Source organism: Leucoraja erinacea, chromosome 11 (assembly GCF_028641065.1).
Source record: "Leucoraja erinacea ecotype New England chromosome 11, Leri_hhj_1, whole genome shotgun sequence".
In the NCBI taxonomy this organism is placed as follows: Eukaryota; Metazoa; Chordata; class Chondrichthyes; order Rajiformes; family Rajidae; genus Leucoraja; species Leucoraja erinaceus.
In genome coordinates, this window is record NC_073387.1 from 51,118,378 (window position 1) to 51,134,746 (window position 16,369).

Below are 16,369 nucleotides of genomic sequence, written 5' to 3' on the forward strand. Positions count from 1 at the left end.
CAATATATCATATAGACAGATAGAGACAGATAAATAAATGTCTCGATAAGTTGATAAATAAACAAATAAATAAATAGATAGATAGATAAATACATTGCCCACACATCTCCTTTAAACTTTGCTCCTCCCATCTTAAAGAAACTCCCTCTAGTATTTGATATTTCCATCCTGGGAAAAAGGTTCTGACTGCCACCTTTATTTATGCCTCTCATTATTTTACACACTTCTGTTGGCTCTCTCTGACAGTGTCCCTGAGAAAACAATTCATGTTTGTTCAATGGCACTGGGCTGCCGTTGTGGACATTGGACTTTGTCCATGGAACTGATGCACTACAATGAGCATACAACTCGGGAACGGAGAGGTTAAACTATGATGAGCGTGTGTCTGCATTGGGCCTTTACTCGCTGGTGATTAGAAGAATGAAGAACCTTATTGAAACATACGGAATAGGGAAGGGCTGGGATCGAGTGGGTGTGGAGAGGATGTTTCCACTAGTGGGAGAGTCTAGGACTAGAGGTCATAGCCTCAGAATTAAAGGACATTTTTTTAGGAAGATGAGGAGAAGTTTCTTCAGTCAGAGGGTGGTGAATCTGTGGAAATCTTTGCCACAGAAGGCTGTGGAGGTCGTTGGTGGATATTTTTTAAAGAGGAGATAGATTTTTGATTAGTACGGGTGTCAGAGGTTACGGTGAGAAGGCAGGAGAATGGGGTTAGGACTTAGGAGGGAAAGATAGACCGGCCATGATTGAATGGCGGAGTCGACAATGGGCCGAATGGCCTAATTCTACTACTATTACTTATGTCATGTCCTTATGAAACTATATGCTGCACTCTGTATCTTCCCATTTGCTCTATCCATTGTATTTGAGTTTGACTTGATTGCATTTACGTAGAACATTATCTGATCTGATTGAATAACATTCAAAGCAAAGCCTTTTCATTCTATCCGGGTACGTGTGACAATAATAAACCTCACTTAACCCACCCTAACTGCCGACAGAGATGTGTAATAGAAGGAACTGTAGATGCTGGTTTACACCAAAGATAGATACAACATGCTGGAGTAACTGAATGGGTCAGTCAGCATCTCTGAAGAAAAGGAATAGGTTACGCTTCGGGTGAAGAAACCTGGCCTGGATAGAGTGGACTTGGAGAGGATGTTTCCACTAGTGGGAGAGTCTAGGACTAGAGGTCATAGAAGGAGATGAGGAGAAAGTTATTTAGTCAGAGGGTGGTGAATCTGTGGAATTCTTTGCCACAGACGGCTGTGGAGGCCAAGTCAGTGGATATTTTTAAGGCAGAGATAGATAGATACTTGATTAGCATGGGTGTCAGAGGTTATGGGGAGAAGGCAGGAGAATGGGGTTAAGAGGGGAAGATAGATCAGCCATGATTGAATGGCGGAGTAGACTTGGTGGGCCGAGAGGCCTAATTCTACTCCTATCACTTATGACCTATGGAGGTGTCGACCAGAAACGTCAACTATTCCTTTTGTCCAGAGATGCTGCCTGACCCGCTGAGTTACGCCGGCATTTTCTGTCTCTCTTCAGCCAACAAGGATGGCACAACGAGCCGCCTCTGGCTGGCTTTGTGCATCAAGAGACCCTTCACCAGTATAAGGTGCAACAGTACTTTAAAACAAAATGGTGTCAGGATCTGGCAAGGGGGGGGGATGAAAAATACGAAGTTGGTATATCCCGTTCTGCTTGGTCTTCATAATACATCTTTTGTTTGTTTTTCTCTTTTTTTCTTTTCTATGGCCTATTTCCTAACTTTTTTCCCCTAACTCTTTGCTTAATGGGTCTTTCTTTTTGATCACATTTTCACACTATCACGACTCTCTCTCACTTTCTTTAATTCCTTTACTTTTCTCTCTTTTTAAAGCTTAAAAAAGGAAGTGGTACAATAAATGTAATAAGATATATTTGGCTTGTATTATTGTAATGTACTTACTTCTAATAAATACAATTATTAAAAAGCCCTCACCACTCCTCTGACTCGGTCTCACTAGTCTGGGCTGCCTGCTGCTAGCATTGAGTGTGGGGTGACTATAGCTGATGATTTACTGGTGGCAGGTGCATGCCATTACTTAATGACTGCGGGTTTGCTGGCTTTGCTGCGAGCATTCTGGCTGCCACAGTTGCTCACATTATACCCACTGAAAATTGAAAACCTTTTGAGAGTATTTCACGAGCCGCAGAAAGCCTTTGGCATCTCCTGATGTTGTAATAAAGCTCCATAAGTATAAGTTTCATTCGCTTTCCTTTAGAGTTACAGAGGAATATACAGTACAGAAACAGGCCCTTCAGCCCGACTTGTCCATGCTGACCAAGATGCTCCATTTAAGTTCGTTCCATTTGACTGCTTTTGACCCATGTCGAACTTAACCTAAGGTACACAAAAATGCTGGAGAAACTCAGCGGGTACAGCAGCATCTATGGAGCGATGGAAATCTCCTCAGTCTTAAATGACCTTCTCTTTATTCTAAGACTGTGGGACTCGCCCAACATTGGGAACATTTTTCCTGCATCTAGCTTGTCCAGTCCTTTTATAATTGTATATGTTTATGTAAGATTCCCCCTCATCCTTCTAAACACCAGTGAATACAAGCCTAGTCTTTTCAATCTTTCCTCATATGACAGTCCTGCCATCCCAGGGATTAATGTTGTGAACCTACGCTGCACTGCCTCAATCACAAGGATGTCCTTCCTCAAATTAGGAGACCAAAACTGTACACAATACTCCAGATGTGGTCTCACCAGAGCCCTATACAACTGCAGAAGAACCTCTTTACTCCTATAATGAAATCCTCTTGTTATGAAGGCCAACATTCCATTAGCTTTCTTCACCACCTGCTGTACCTGCACGCCAACTTTCAATGACCGGTGTACAAGGACACCCAGGTCTCGCTGCACCTCCCCCTTACCTAACCTAACTCCATTGAGATAATAATCTGCCCCCTTGTTTTTGCCGCCAAAGTGGATAACCTCACATTTATCTATAGAGATGCTTGCCTTCATGAAGCGTGGGATACAAGAGAAGGGGCCACTGCAGTATACAGTTCTGGTCACCGCACTAATGGAGTATTACGATGACACAGGAGGGGGGGTGAGCGGATATTCACCAGAATGTTGGTCTGAAGAAGGGTCTCGACCCAAAACGTCACCCGTTCCTTCTCTCCAGAGATGCTGCCTGTCCCGCTGAGTCACTCCAAAATTTTGTGTCCATCTTCACCAGAATGTTGCCAGGGATGGAATGTTTCAGTTATTCGGGGAGATTTGATGGGATGGGTCTGTTTTCCTTGGAGCAGAGGGATCGGATGGGGTCTACAAAATTCTGAAAGGCGTACGGTAGATGGGGGTAGCAATAGTTTTTCTTGTTTAGGATAGGGCAAGGTTGGAGGATTAAGCCCCATTCCCACGATGCGAGTTTACCCAAGAGCTCTCCCGAGTTTAAAAAAGAAATCAAACTCGTGGTGCTTCATCACAAGTATTTTTTTACTCTTGCAAATTTTTCACACCGTTGAGTTTCCGCGTTTCCCGAATACCTGCCGTTGGCGTTACGAGCCACTACGTGACATCCACAACGTACCCGCTACGTACATTCTACGTATTTACCATGAATTTGATTTTGTTTAAAGTCGGGAGAGCCCTTGGGTAAACTCGCATCGTGGGACAGGGCCTTTATGGACCAAACGCGGGCAGGTGGGACTAGTGTAGCTGGGACATGTCGGCCAGTGTGGGCAAGTTGGGCCGAAGGACCTGTTTCCACACGGTATCACTCTATGACTCTATGACTTACTATTACTATTATTTGGCAGAGATGTACCTTCTCTTTATAATTCCTTAGGAGGCTCAAGAAAGCCCACCTGTCCCCCCAGATCCTGACCAACTTTTACCGCTGTACCATAGAGAGTATCCTGACCACCTGCTTCACGGTATGGTACAGCAGCTGCACTGCTGCGGACAGGAAAGCACTACAACGGGTGGTGAAAACCGCGCAGCACATCATCGGTGCCCCGCTCCCTGCCATGGATGCCCTCCACCGAAAACGGTGTCTGAGACGGGCTGGGAAGATCATCAAAGACCCCTCACACCCCAACCATGGACTGTTTGCCCTCCTCCCATCAGGGAGGCGGTACAGGAGCCTCAGGTCACGTACCAGCAGGATGAGGAAAAGCTTCTATAACAACACAATCACACTGCTGAACTCGGAGTCCCGACGATAGATTTCTCTGGTCCCTCCGTCCCCCTTTGTTTAATCATTCTGTATTTCCTGATTATTCTGTATCTTCTCTCTTTCTATTTTTTTTTCTTGTTTTTTTTTTCTCTTTATGTACAACTACTACGGACTGACGCAAAACTGCATTTCGTTGTACTGATACTTGTATTTGTGCGATGACATTAAAGTTGAATTGAATTGAATAAGACCAGATAGTACAGTGGCCCAGCAGTGGAGTTGCTGCCTCACAGCGCCAGAGACCCGGGTTTGATCCTGACCGTGGGTGCTGTCTATGTAGAGTTTGTATGTTCCACGTGTGAGTTTCCTCCAGGTGCTCCATTTTCCTCCCAGGCCTCAAAGATGTGCAGGTTAATTGGCTTCTATAATAGAACAAATGGAAATTATCCCTTGTGTGTAGGATAACGCTAGTGTACGGGGCGATCGCTGGCCGCTGTATGTCTAACGTCTAAAGGATTTTAATTCAGATACCAGCATCAGTTACACTTAACTTTTGGACCAAAGAGTTCTAACGTCAGCAATAATGTCAGCTTTGGGCTTTGACTATATTATTGTGATATGTTGCGCTGTGCAGATAAATAATTGTTGCTTCGATTATTTAAATGTCTTCTCTTTTTTTTCTTGCTGCAGGGTGAGCGTTTATTGAAGAGAAGAGGTAAGTGAATATGGTTTTCATTCTGGCTTAATGCGTAGTGTATGGATTTCAATCGGAGCCACAGCAGGGGGGGGGCAGTTTACAGGAAACATTTCTGGAATGTCAGAATTAAAGGGCGCTCTTTTAGAAAGGAGGTGAGGAGGAACTTCTTTAGTCAGAGGGTAGTTAATCTGTGGAACTCATTGCCACAGTGGACTGTGGAGGCCAAGTCGGAGGATATTTTTAAGGCAGAGATAGGCAAATTCTTGATTAGAACGGAATTTTGATTAAAACAAAATCGAATTCTTGAACGCAAGAATCAAGGGTTATGGGGAGAAGGCAGGAAAATGGGATTAGAAGGCGGAGATCGGCCATGATTGAATGGCGGAGTGGACTCGATGGGCCGAATGGCCTCATTCTTCACCTATGACTTGTGTGATACCTCTTTCAGCTGGATGTTTTATGAATCGGGCATAATTTGTTGCTGTTCCACCAGCCCATGGATTTTCAGGAGTGATCTGTTGTTGGGAGTTGCACACCTTGGTTTAGTTACCTCTTCACTTCTCCGATCTTACAAAGAGTCACACAATGGCATTGACTTCCTCCGTGCGGCTTATTGAGTTTTCCCCATTAGTCACTCGACACTTGGCCTTTGACCCCGGTCACCAGGGGTTGTCCATGTTGGGTGTTGTTTGCTGCCAGAGGCTTGGCTGGAGGAAGACAGAGGTCGTCGTGGAAATTAACCAGGACGGCACGGTGACGGAGCGGTAGAGTCGCCACCTCACAGCGCCAGAGACACGGGTTCGATCCTGACTACGGGCGCTGTCTGTACGAAGTTTGTATGTTCTCCCCGTGACCTGCATGGGTTTCCTCCAGGTGCACCGGTTTCCTCCCACACTCCAAAGACGTTCAGGTTTGTAGGTTAATTGGTAAAATTGTAAATTGCCCCTAGTGTGTAGGATGGTGTTAGTGTACGGGGATCGCTGGTCGGCACGGACTCAGTGGGCCGAAGGGCCTGTTTCCACACTGAATCCCTCGAAAAACAGTGAGAGAAGAGCTTGGCGTGCGTGAGAGGATAGAAGATCCAGGCTGAAGGGGGAAGGAGTTAACCACGGCAGGGATCAGAGGGGAATAGCTCTGGACAGTTAAATGTCCATGGTGGGAACCAAATGTGAGTGGATGGGGAGGGAAAACATTGCAATGTATTGTGAATCTGAGCCAAGTTATCAATGTTGTGGAAACAAGGAACTGGTTTAAAAGCCTGTCCCACGATCACAACCTAATTCACAACCTCTGCAGAGTTTGCCCTTGACTCATACTCGCAGCATGATCGTCACGAGGTCGTAGGAGTTCTTAGGTAGGTCGTAGCAGGAGCGTGATGCTAGTTATAGGTATCAAGATGTTCGGGACGTTTTTTCTAGCATGATGAAAAATGTCCACGAGTAAAAAAGGTCGTGAATTAGGTCGTGAAAGTGAGACAGGCCCTTTAATGTTCAATGTTGTTCAGTGACCAGTGTTGTTGGGCTGTTGGATATTCAATATAAGGTAGCAATGGTGTTTTATACAGCCACAATTTTTGTACGACTCATCAGTTGTATGAAAATATACCGAGGCCCACACAAGCACCAGACTTATTCAAAACAATTGCACCATTCAACCAAGGATTGATTTGCTTTCCAATTCCCAGCTGTTATCGGGCAACTGAACCTTTGTCTGAGGATAGATCCATCTAAGACCGTAAGAAGTTGCAGATAGTTGTGGACGCAGTCCAGCCCTTCGAGCAGCCCAACCTCCCTTCCATTGACTCTGTTGACTCCATCTATACTCCCCACGCTGTCTCGGCAAAGCCACCAGCGCAATCAAGGACCAGTCTCACCCCGGACACGACCCTCTTCACCCCTCTCCCATCAGGCAAGAGTAACAAAAGTTTGAGAACTCATACGTCCAGTTTCAGGGACAATTTATTTCCCAGTTGTTATCAGGCAACTTAGCTGTCCTCTCACCAGCTCGAGTGTGGTCCTGACCTCCCATCTATCCCAAATGGAGACCTTCGAACTGCAGTATCTTCAATCGATCTTTACTGGTCTTTAACTTGCAGTAAACGTATAGAAACGTATCGTGTATCTGCCCACTGTTGACCATTTTGATCATGTAATGTATTTTCGCTGACTGGATAGAACGCAACAAAAACAGCTCCTCATGGTATCGAGGGCTACATGTGACAATAGTAAATTAAAACCCAAACAAACAAAACCATGGCAGGCAATTTTCCAGGGCATATTCACCACAGGTTCATTGGAAATGCATCCAAGTTCTCTTTTACGGTCACAAACATTATGAGCAAAGCCTCTAAGATATTCCGAGCCCATATGTTTCAATACATCAGCTTGACACCTTTTTATTTAAATTGCTCTTGAAGTGAAACCATAAAAGTGGCTCAGAGAGGTCAGATATCACAATATACAGAGCTTCCCAGTTACCTAGCAACTAAATATCAATTGCAACATAACACGAGAGCAATAGAAGGTAATTAATTTTCAGTGCTAAAACAGCAAACATAATTATACACTTGGCAATATATCATTAATTGGAGAGCACTGGGGAGAAAATGTTATAATTTGGCTCAAATTTCAACATCACTTCCCCATAACCTGCTTGGGTGGCACGGTGGCGCAGCGGTAGAGTTGCTGCCTTACACCCGGGTTTGATACTGACTACAATTGCTGTCTGTACGGAGTTTGCACGTTCTCCTCGTGACCGTGTGGGTTTTCTTCCGGGTGCTCCGGTTTCCTCCCACATTCCAAAGACGTACAGGTTTGTAGGTTAATTGGCTTCAGTAAAAATTGTAAATTGGCCCTAGCGTGTAGGATAGTGCTACTTCGGCATGTAGGATAGCTGGCCAGCACGGACTCGGTGGGCCGAATGGGCCTGTTTCTGCACTGTATCTCTGATCTAAAATACCGTTGATCATTAAAGTAAATCGAATATTAGGATATTGAAATTGGTTGGGTTTGTAGTCAGGAATGAATGATTCGTGCAGCCAAGTTCATGGCACCATGGGTGGCTCTGCGGCACATGAGGGGGGGAAAAAGAGTGGAAGGGCAATAGTAATAGGGGATTCAATTGTCAGGGGAATAGATAGGCGTTTCTGCGGCCGCAAAAGAGACTCCAGGATGGTATGTTGCCTCCCTGGTGCAAGGGTCAGGGATGTCACTGAACGGCTGCAGAACATTCTGGAGGGGGAGGGTGAACAGCCAGTTGTCGTGGTGCATATTGGCACCAACGATATAGGTAAAAAAAGGGATGAGGTCCTAAAGGATGAATTTAGGGAGCTAGGAGATAAGCTTAAAAGTAGGACCTCAAAGGTAATAATCTCTGGATTACTACCAGTACCACGGGCCAGTCAGAGCAGAAATAGGAGGATATTGCAGATGAATACGTGGCTTGAAAAATGGTGCAAGGGGGAGGGATTCAAATTTTTAGGGCATTGGAACCAGTTCTGGGGGAGGTGGGACCAGTACAAACAGGACGGTCTGCACCTGGACTGGAATGGAACCAATGTCCTTGGGGGGGTGTTTGCTACTGCTGTCGGGGAGGATTTAAACTAATGTGGCAGGGGGATGGGTACAAGAGCAGAGGGGGCAGGGGGGTGTAAAATGAAGGTAGAAGCAATAGGTAGCAAGGTGAAAAGTAAAAGTGGCAGGCAGACAAAACCAGGGCAAAAATCAAAAAGGGCCACTTTTCAACATAATTGTATAAGGGGTAAGAGCGTTGTAAAAACAAGCCTGAAGGCTTTGTGTCTCAATGCAAGGAGTATTCGTAATAAGGTGGATGAGTTGAACGTGCAGATAGCCATTAATGATTATGATATAGTTGGGATCACGGAGACATGGCTCCAGGGTGACCAAGGCTGGGAGCTGAACATCCCGGGATATTCAATATTCAGGAGGGATAGAGAGAAAGGAAAAGGAGGTGGGGTAGTGTTGCTGGTTAGAGAGGAGATTAACGCAATGGAAAGGAAGGACATTAGTTTGGAGGATGTGGAATCGGTATGGGTAGAGCTGCGAAACAATAAGGGGCAGAAAACGCTGGTGGGTGTTGTGTACAGGCCACCTAACAGTAGTAGTGAAGTTGGGGATGGCATCAAACAGGAAATTAGAAATGCTTGCGACAAAGGCAAAGCAGTTATAATGGGTGACTTCAATCTACATATAGATTGGGTGAATCAAACTGGCAGGGGTGCTGAGGAAGAGGATTTCTTGGAATGTATACGGGATAGTTATCTAAACCAACATGTAGAGGAACCAACGAGAGAGCTGGCTATTTTAGACTGGGTATTGAGTAATGAGGAAGGGTTAGTTAGTAGTCTTGTTGTGCGTGGCCCCTTGGGCAAGAGTGACCATAATATGGTTGAGTTCTTCATTAGGATGGAGAGTGACATTGTTAATTCAGAAACATGGTTTTGAACTTAAAGAAAGGTAACTTTGAGGGTATGAGACGTGAATTGGCCAAGATTGACTGGCAATTAATTCTAAAAGGGTTGACGGTGGATATGCAATGGAAGGCATTTAAAGACTGCATGGATGAACTACAAAAATTGTTAATCCCAGTTTGGCAAAAGAATAAATCAGGGAAGGTAGTGCATCCATGGATAACAAGGGAAATCAGGGATAGTATCAAAGCAAAGGATGATGCGTACAAACTAGCCAGAAAAAGCAGCATACTGGAGGACTGGGAGAAATTCAGAGACCAGCAGAGGAGGACGAAGGGCTTAATTAGAAAAGGAAAAATGGATTATGAAAGAAAACTGGCAGTGAACATAAAATCTGACTGCAAAAGTTTTTATAGATATGTGAAAAGAAAGAGATTAGTTAAAACAAATGTAGGTCCCTTGCAGTCAGAAACAGGTGAGTTGATCATGGGGAACCAGGATATGGCGGACCAATTGAATAAGTACTTTGGTTCCGTCTTCACTAAGGAAGACATAAATGATCTGCCGGAAATAGCAGGGGCCCGCGGGTCAAAGGAGGTGGAGGAATTGAGTGAAATCCAGGTTAGTCGGGAAGTGGTGTTGGGTAAATTGAATGGATTAAAGGCCGATAAATCCCCAGGGCCAGATAGGCTGCATCCCAGAGTACGTAAGGAAGTAGCTCCAGAAATAGTGGATGCATTAGTAATAATCTTTCAAAACTCCTTAGATTCTGGAGTAGTTCCAGAGGATTGGCGGGTAGCAAACGTAACCCCACTTTTTAAGAAGGGAGGGAGAGAGAAAACGGGGAATTACAGACCAGTTAGCCTAACATCGGTAGTGGGGAAACTGCTAGAGTCAGTTATTAAAGATGGGATAGCAGCACATTTAGAAAGTGGTGAAATCATTGGACAAAGTCAGCATGGATTTACGAAAGGTAAATCATGTCTGACGAATCTTATAGAATTTTTCGAGGATGTAACTAGTAGCGTGGATAGGGGAGAACCAGTGGATGTGGTGTATCTGGACTTCCAGAAGGCTTTCGACAAGGTCCCACATAAGAGATTAGTATATCAGGTTCAGTATTGATGTGGATAGAGAACTGGCTGGCAAACAGGAAGCAAAGAGTAGGAGTAAACGGGTCCTTTTCACAATGGCAGGCAGTGACTAGTGGGTACCGCAAGGCTCAGTACTGGGAAGCTATTTACAATATATATTAATGATCTGGATGAGGGAATTGAAGGCAATATCTCCAAGTTTGCGGATGACACTAAGCTGGGGGGCAGTGTTAGGTGTGAGGAGGATGCTAGGAGACTGCAAGGTGACTTGGATAGGCTGGGTGAGTGGGCAAATGTTTGGCAGATGCAGTTTAATGTGGATAAATGTGAGGTTATCCATTTTGGTGGCAAAAACGGGAAAGCAGATTATTATCTAAACGGTGGCCGATTGGGAAAGGGGGAGATGCAGCGAGACCTGGGTGTCATGGTACACCAGTCATTGAAGGTAGGCATGCAGGTGCAGCAGGCAGTAAAGAAAGCGAATGGCATGTTGGCTTTCATAGCAAGAGGATTTGAGTATAGGAGCAGGGAGGTTCTACTGCAGTTGTATAGGGTCTTGGTGAGACCACACCTGGAGTATTGCGTGCAGTTTTGGTCTCCAAATCTGAGGAAGGACATTATTGCCATAGAGGGAGTGCAGAGAAGGTTCACCAGACTGATTCCTGGGATGTCAGGACTGTCTTATGAAGAAAGACTGGATAGACTTGGTTTATACTCTCTAGGTTAGGAGATTGAGAGGGGATCTTATAGAAACTTACAAAATTCTTAAGGGGTTGGACAGGCTAGATGCAGGAAGATTGTTTCCGATGTTGGGGAAGTCCAGGACAAGGGGTCACAGCTTAAGGATAAGGGGGAAATCCTTTAAAACCGAGATGAGGAGAACTTTTTTCACACAGAGAGTGGTGAATCTCTGGAACTCTCTGCCACAGAGGGTAGTTGAGGCCAGTTCATTGGCTATATTTAAGAGGGAGTTAGATGTGGCCCTTGTGGCCAAGGGGATCAGAGGGTATGGAGAAAAGGCAGGTACGGGATACTGAGTTGGATGATCAGCCATGATCATATTAAATGGCGGTGCAGGCTCGAAGGGCCGAATGGCCTACTCCTGCACCTAATTTCTATGTTTCTATGTTTCTATTCCAAATGTTCTCAACTTCTCGATATCAATGTTACGAACCAACCCGTATGCATCAAAAGTTTTACCCTCAATACAAAGTAGAGAATGGGTGGAGGATATTGCACCCAACAAGCTCAACTTTGAATACATTTGGTGCCAGAGACTCGGAATAATGTGCGGAAATTCTAACTTTTCTCGGTCTATTTCATCTCTCGGTTAAACACATTGAGCTGTGTTTCTTCCTGTTTGCAAGAGATGAATGTGCAGAACTTTAATCTTCCTTCATACTGCTCGTCTTTCATAGATATGCCATGTGTATCGGCCAAGCGTGTCGGGCTTAAAGAGCATGATATACGACCTTGCTTAAAAATGTAAAAAATAGATAAATTAAATGAATTCATATGCTTTTATTAAATTATAATAAAATTCACATTGAAACAAGCATTTAAAAATCTCATGGATGGATACATGGATAGGTGATTGATAAGAATACATCTATTGATGCTCCTAGAAATATCTAGTGGGACATCGGCCAAATGCAGGCAAATGGGGTTAATTAAGATGGGGATTTTGGTTGGCATGGACAAGGTGGGCAAAGGTCTTGTTTCTGTGCTCTATGACTATAAACTAAACTAACTAACTAACTAACTAACTACTTGCCGATTGCTTCGCCCAACACCTCCGCACAGTTTGCATTAACCAACCTGATCTCCCGGTGGCTCAGCACTTCAACTCCCCCTCCCCTTCTGAATGCGACCTTTCTGTCCCGGGCCTCCTCCACTGCAAATTGGAGGAGCAGCAGTTCATATTACGCTTGGGTAGTTTACACCCCAGCTGTATGAACTTTGATTTTTCCCGCATCTGCAGTTCTTTCGCTAACTAACTAACTTACTAACTAACTAACTAACTAACTAACTAACTAACTAACTAACTAACTAACTAACTAACTAACTAACTAACTGTGAATCTAGGTCATTTTATGCATTGCATTAGAAATTGATTGTAGTGAGAGTGGTGACCTCCCAACAATAGTGATCTTTGAACAACATTGAACATTAATCCAGCATCTGCAGTTCCTTGTTTCGATAACTTGGCTCGGATTCATATTCTTGATTAGTACAAGTGTCAGGGTTTACGGGGAGAAGGCAGGAGAATGGGGCTAGGAGGGAGAGATGGATCAGCCATGAGGAAAACATATTTCACACAGAGAGTGGTGAATCTCTGGAATTCTCTGCCACAGAAGGAAGTTGAGGCCAGTTCATTGGCTACATTTAAGAGGGAGTTAGATGTGGCCCTTGTGGCTAAAGGGATCAGGGGGTATGGAGAGAAGGCAGGTACAGGATACTGAGTTGGATGATCAGCCATGATCATATTGAATGGCGGTGCAGGCTCGAAGGGCCGAATGGCCTACTCCTGCACCTATTTTCTATGTTTCTATGATTGAATGGCGCAGTAGATTTGATGGGCCGAATGGCCGAATTCTGCTTCTATCACATGAATTTATGAACTTATGAAATTTACAATACAATGCAATTGTTATAGGAGCAGGATTAGGCTGTTTGATGAAGCTCTGAAGAAGATGAAACATGGTGGTATGGAAAAGGATTGTCTGAAATGCTGCCACCATGGTGTTGTGTCGTTGACTGGGCTTCTTCACTGCAGCTGAATAAAACCCCTCATTTAACATCTGACAAAATCTTCTCTGGCCACCCTGGAGGTGGTGTTCTGTATTTGAATCAAATGGTCACGATGACCAGCAGAAATACAGCATTAGAATCCATAATTACTATAATAAGGGTATAAAGCATTTAATTTGTGCATCTATTAAAACCAAATTACTATGTTGGTGAGGGAATTCAGCTGGAACAGATTATATTTAATATAAGTAATCTAATCAGAATTCCTTGACACTTGCCTGGGCTCTCATTTTCCACACATGTTTCCATGCTGGATGTGCAAACAATAGGGTCTAATGAATGTGGATTGTCATCGTGATAGGGTCTAATGAATGTATTCCAAATTGGTTTGGTGCTGCATTGGTGGTCTATCACTGCAGACCTCATCATCATTGTTGAAAACATTAGCGACGCAGTGGTGCTTGTTTCCGATGGGAACGGTGGCGGACGCACCACACATCTCTGTCCTCCAGTTCCTGCGGACTTCCGCCGCTGGAAGTCTAGGATTCTGCTGTCTGCGCTTTATCATCATTCCTAATGCCCCTGTCCCACTTAGGAAACCTGAACGGAAACCTCTGGAGACTTTGCGCCCCACCCAAGGTTTCCGTGCGGTTCCCGGAGGTTGCAGGTGGTTGCCGGAGGTTGCAGGTGGTTGAAGCAGGTAGGGAAACTGACAAAAACCTCCGGGAACCTCTGGGAACCGCACGGAAACCTACGGTGGGGGCGCAAAGTCTCCAGAGGTTTCCGTCCAGGTTTCCTAAGTGGGACAGGGGCATTACAATACCGTGTACGACAGTGATCGCAACTTTTACTGAAGTGTGGATGGCCGTTGGCTCGCTAGAAGCTCATCCGCCCTTTGACAGGTCTTGCTCTTGGTCCTGCTGGAGGTCCACAGCCCCCCTCCTCACCTGGCAAATCAGGCGGGGGAGACGGTTTAGTCGCTGACTATCCGACCATGGAGCAGGTAGCACGGGATTACGTGGTACCCGTGGCGGCGGGGGGGGGGGGGGGGGGGGGGGGGGGTGTGTGTGGGGGGGTACAACTCCCCAACCTGACCCGACCTGGCTGCCTTCATTGTGTAGGAAGGAACTGCAGATGCTGGTTTAAACCGAAGATAGACACAACATGCTGGAGTAACTCGCGTAGAAAATCAAGTGAGGAATAAATTGGGTAGATGCACAGAATCTCTTGCCCAGAGTAGGTGAATCGAGGACCAGAGGACATTAGTTCAAGGTGAAGGGGAAAAGACTTAATAGGAATCCGAGGGGTAACATTTTCATACAAATGTATGGAACAAGCTGCCAGAGAAGGTAGTTGAGGCTGGGACTACCCCAACATTTAAGAAACAGTTAGACAGGTACATGCATAGGACAAGTTTGGAGGGATATGGACCAAATGCAGGCAGGTGGGACTAGTGTAGCTGAGACATGTTTGTCAGTGAGGGTCAGTTGAGCCGAAGGGCCTGTTTCCACACTGTATCCCTCTATGACTCTACAACTCAGCAGGACAGACAGCATCTCTGGAGAGAAGGAATGGGTGACGTTTCAGGCCGAGACACTTCTTCAGACTTCATTGCCTTCCTCCAAATACCAGTGTGTCTAATAGTAATACAGGCAGGATATTTAAAGGCAGACAGCACCCGTGGTCAGGATCGAACCCGGGTCTCTGGCACTGTAAGACAGTAGCTCTACCTTGATGCCACTGTGCCACCCTTACTTAAAGTAGAAACATAGCGATAATAGGCGATAATTGTTTGATGCCCTCCATGAATTGCATGTTTGCCCACTGCCATGCATGTTGCCAGAGAGTAGTTAGGAGCAAAAGAGTTGCCTTTCACCCCTGCAACGGACTGTTCCAGCTGCTACAGTCAGGCAAACGCCTCCGTTGCCATGCGGTGAGAACGGAGAGGTTGAGAAGGAGTTTCTTCCCAGAGGCAATTCGGACTGTAAACGCCTATCTCACCAGGGACTAACTCTACTGAACATTTTTCCTTCCATTATTTATTATGTAAAAGAATATGTGTGTTATGATTGTCTTTATAATTTGTTTGGTTGTTTTGTTGTTTGTCTTTTGCACAAAAGTCCGCGAGCATTGCCACTTTCATTTCACTGCACATCTCGTATGTGTATGTGACAAATAAACTTGACTTGACTTGACTTTTATCCCTTCTCAATCCTGTTGTTAGCATCACATCTGTGACCTGTGAATTTGGCATGATCAAGTTCTAAGTGCAGAATTGGGACATTCAGACCATCAAGTCTACTCCACCATTCAATTATGGCTGATCTATCTTCCCCTCCTAACCCCATTCTCCTGCCTTCTCCCCTTAACCCCCTACACCCCATACTAATCAAGATCTGCCAAACGCTGCCTTAAAAATACCCAATGACTTGGCCTCCACAGCCGTCTGCGGCAATTAATTCCACAGATCCACCACCCTCTGACTGAAGAAATTCCTCCTCATCTCCTTTCTAAAGGTACATCCTTTAATTCTGACGCTGTGGCCTCTGGTCCTAGACACTCCCACTAGTGGAATCATCCTCTCCACATCCACTCTCTTCAAGCCTTTCACTAGTCTGTACGAGGTCCCCCCTCATTCTTCTAAACTCCAGCAAGTCCAGGCCCAGTGTCAACAAACGCTCATAGTACCAGCCTCAACTACCTCCTCCGGCAGCTCACTGAGACAATAATTTATTCTCTCTTTGTCCTTTACTTCAGATGTATTTTCTTCTCATCAAATTATTTGAGTTATAAAACTGGTACATTCTGTCTGCAAGTCTGTAAACACCCCCTTACTTGCAAACGTGTTTTTTTCATCCCTTTGAACTGCCAGTTCTGCAAATTAGATTCTGTCTCCGTCAGCGAAAAATTATGCATTAGGTGAAACAGCCGAAGAAAATAAGTGGGAAAGGCGAGCTCTAGATAAGGCTTTTTGAAGTAAAACATTGTGTTAAACAGTATGGCATACATGTTTAGATTCACTGCACCAATCTGCACAGTCTTGGCTGGGAGATACAGCATGGAAACAGGCCCTTCAGCCCACCGAGTCCACGCTGACCAGCGATCACCCTTTCACCTTAGTTCTATGATATCCCACTTTGGTATCCACTTCCTCCACACCAGGGACAATTACAGAGGCCAATTAACCAACAAACCCATATGTCTTCGGATGTGGGAGA

At 45.0% G+C, this 16,369-nt stretch overlaps 1 protein-coding gene across 2 annotated transcripts in view; it reads left to right on the forward strand.

Annotated features, from left to right (window-relative positions):
• The window catches only part of LOC129701807 (follistatin-related protein 5-like), a 424,382-nt gene that overhangs the window by 71,320 nt on the left and 336,693 nt on the right, over positions 1-16,369 (forward strand). For both annotated transcript variants that reach the window (XM_055643258.1, XM_055643259.1), the window contains exon 3: positions 4,871-4,895. In XM_055643258.1, the coding sequence (XP_055499233.1) occupies positions 4,871-4,895 (25 nt within the window). The remainder of the gene's footprint in view (positions 1-4,870; positions 4,896-16,369) is intronic.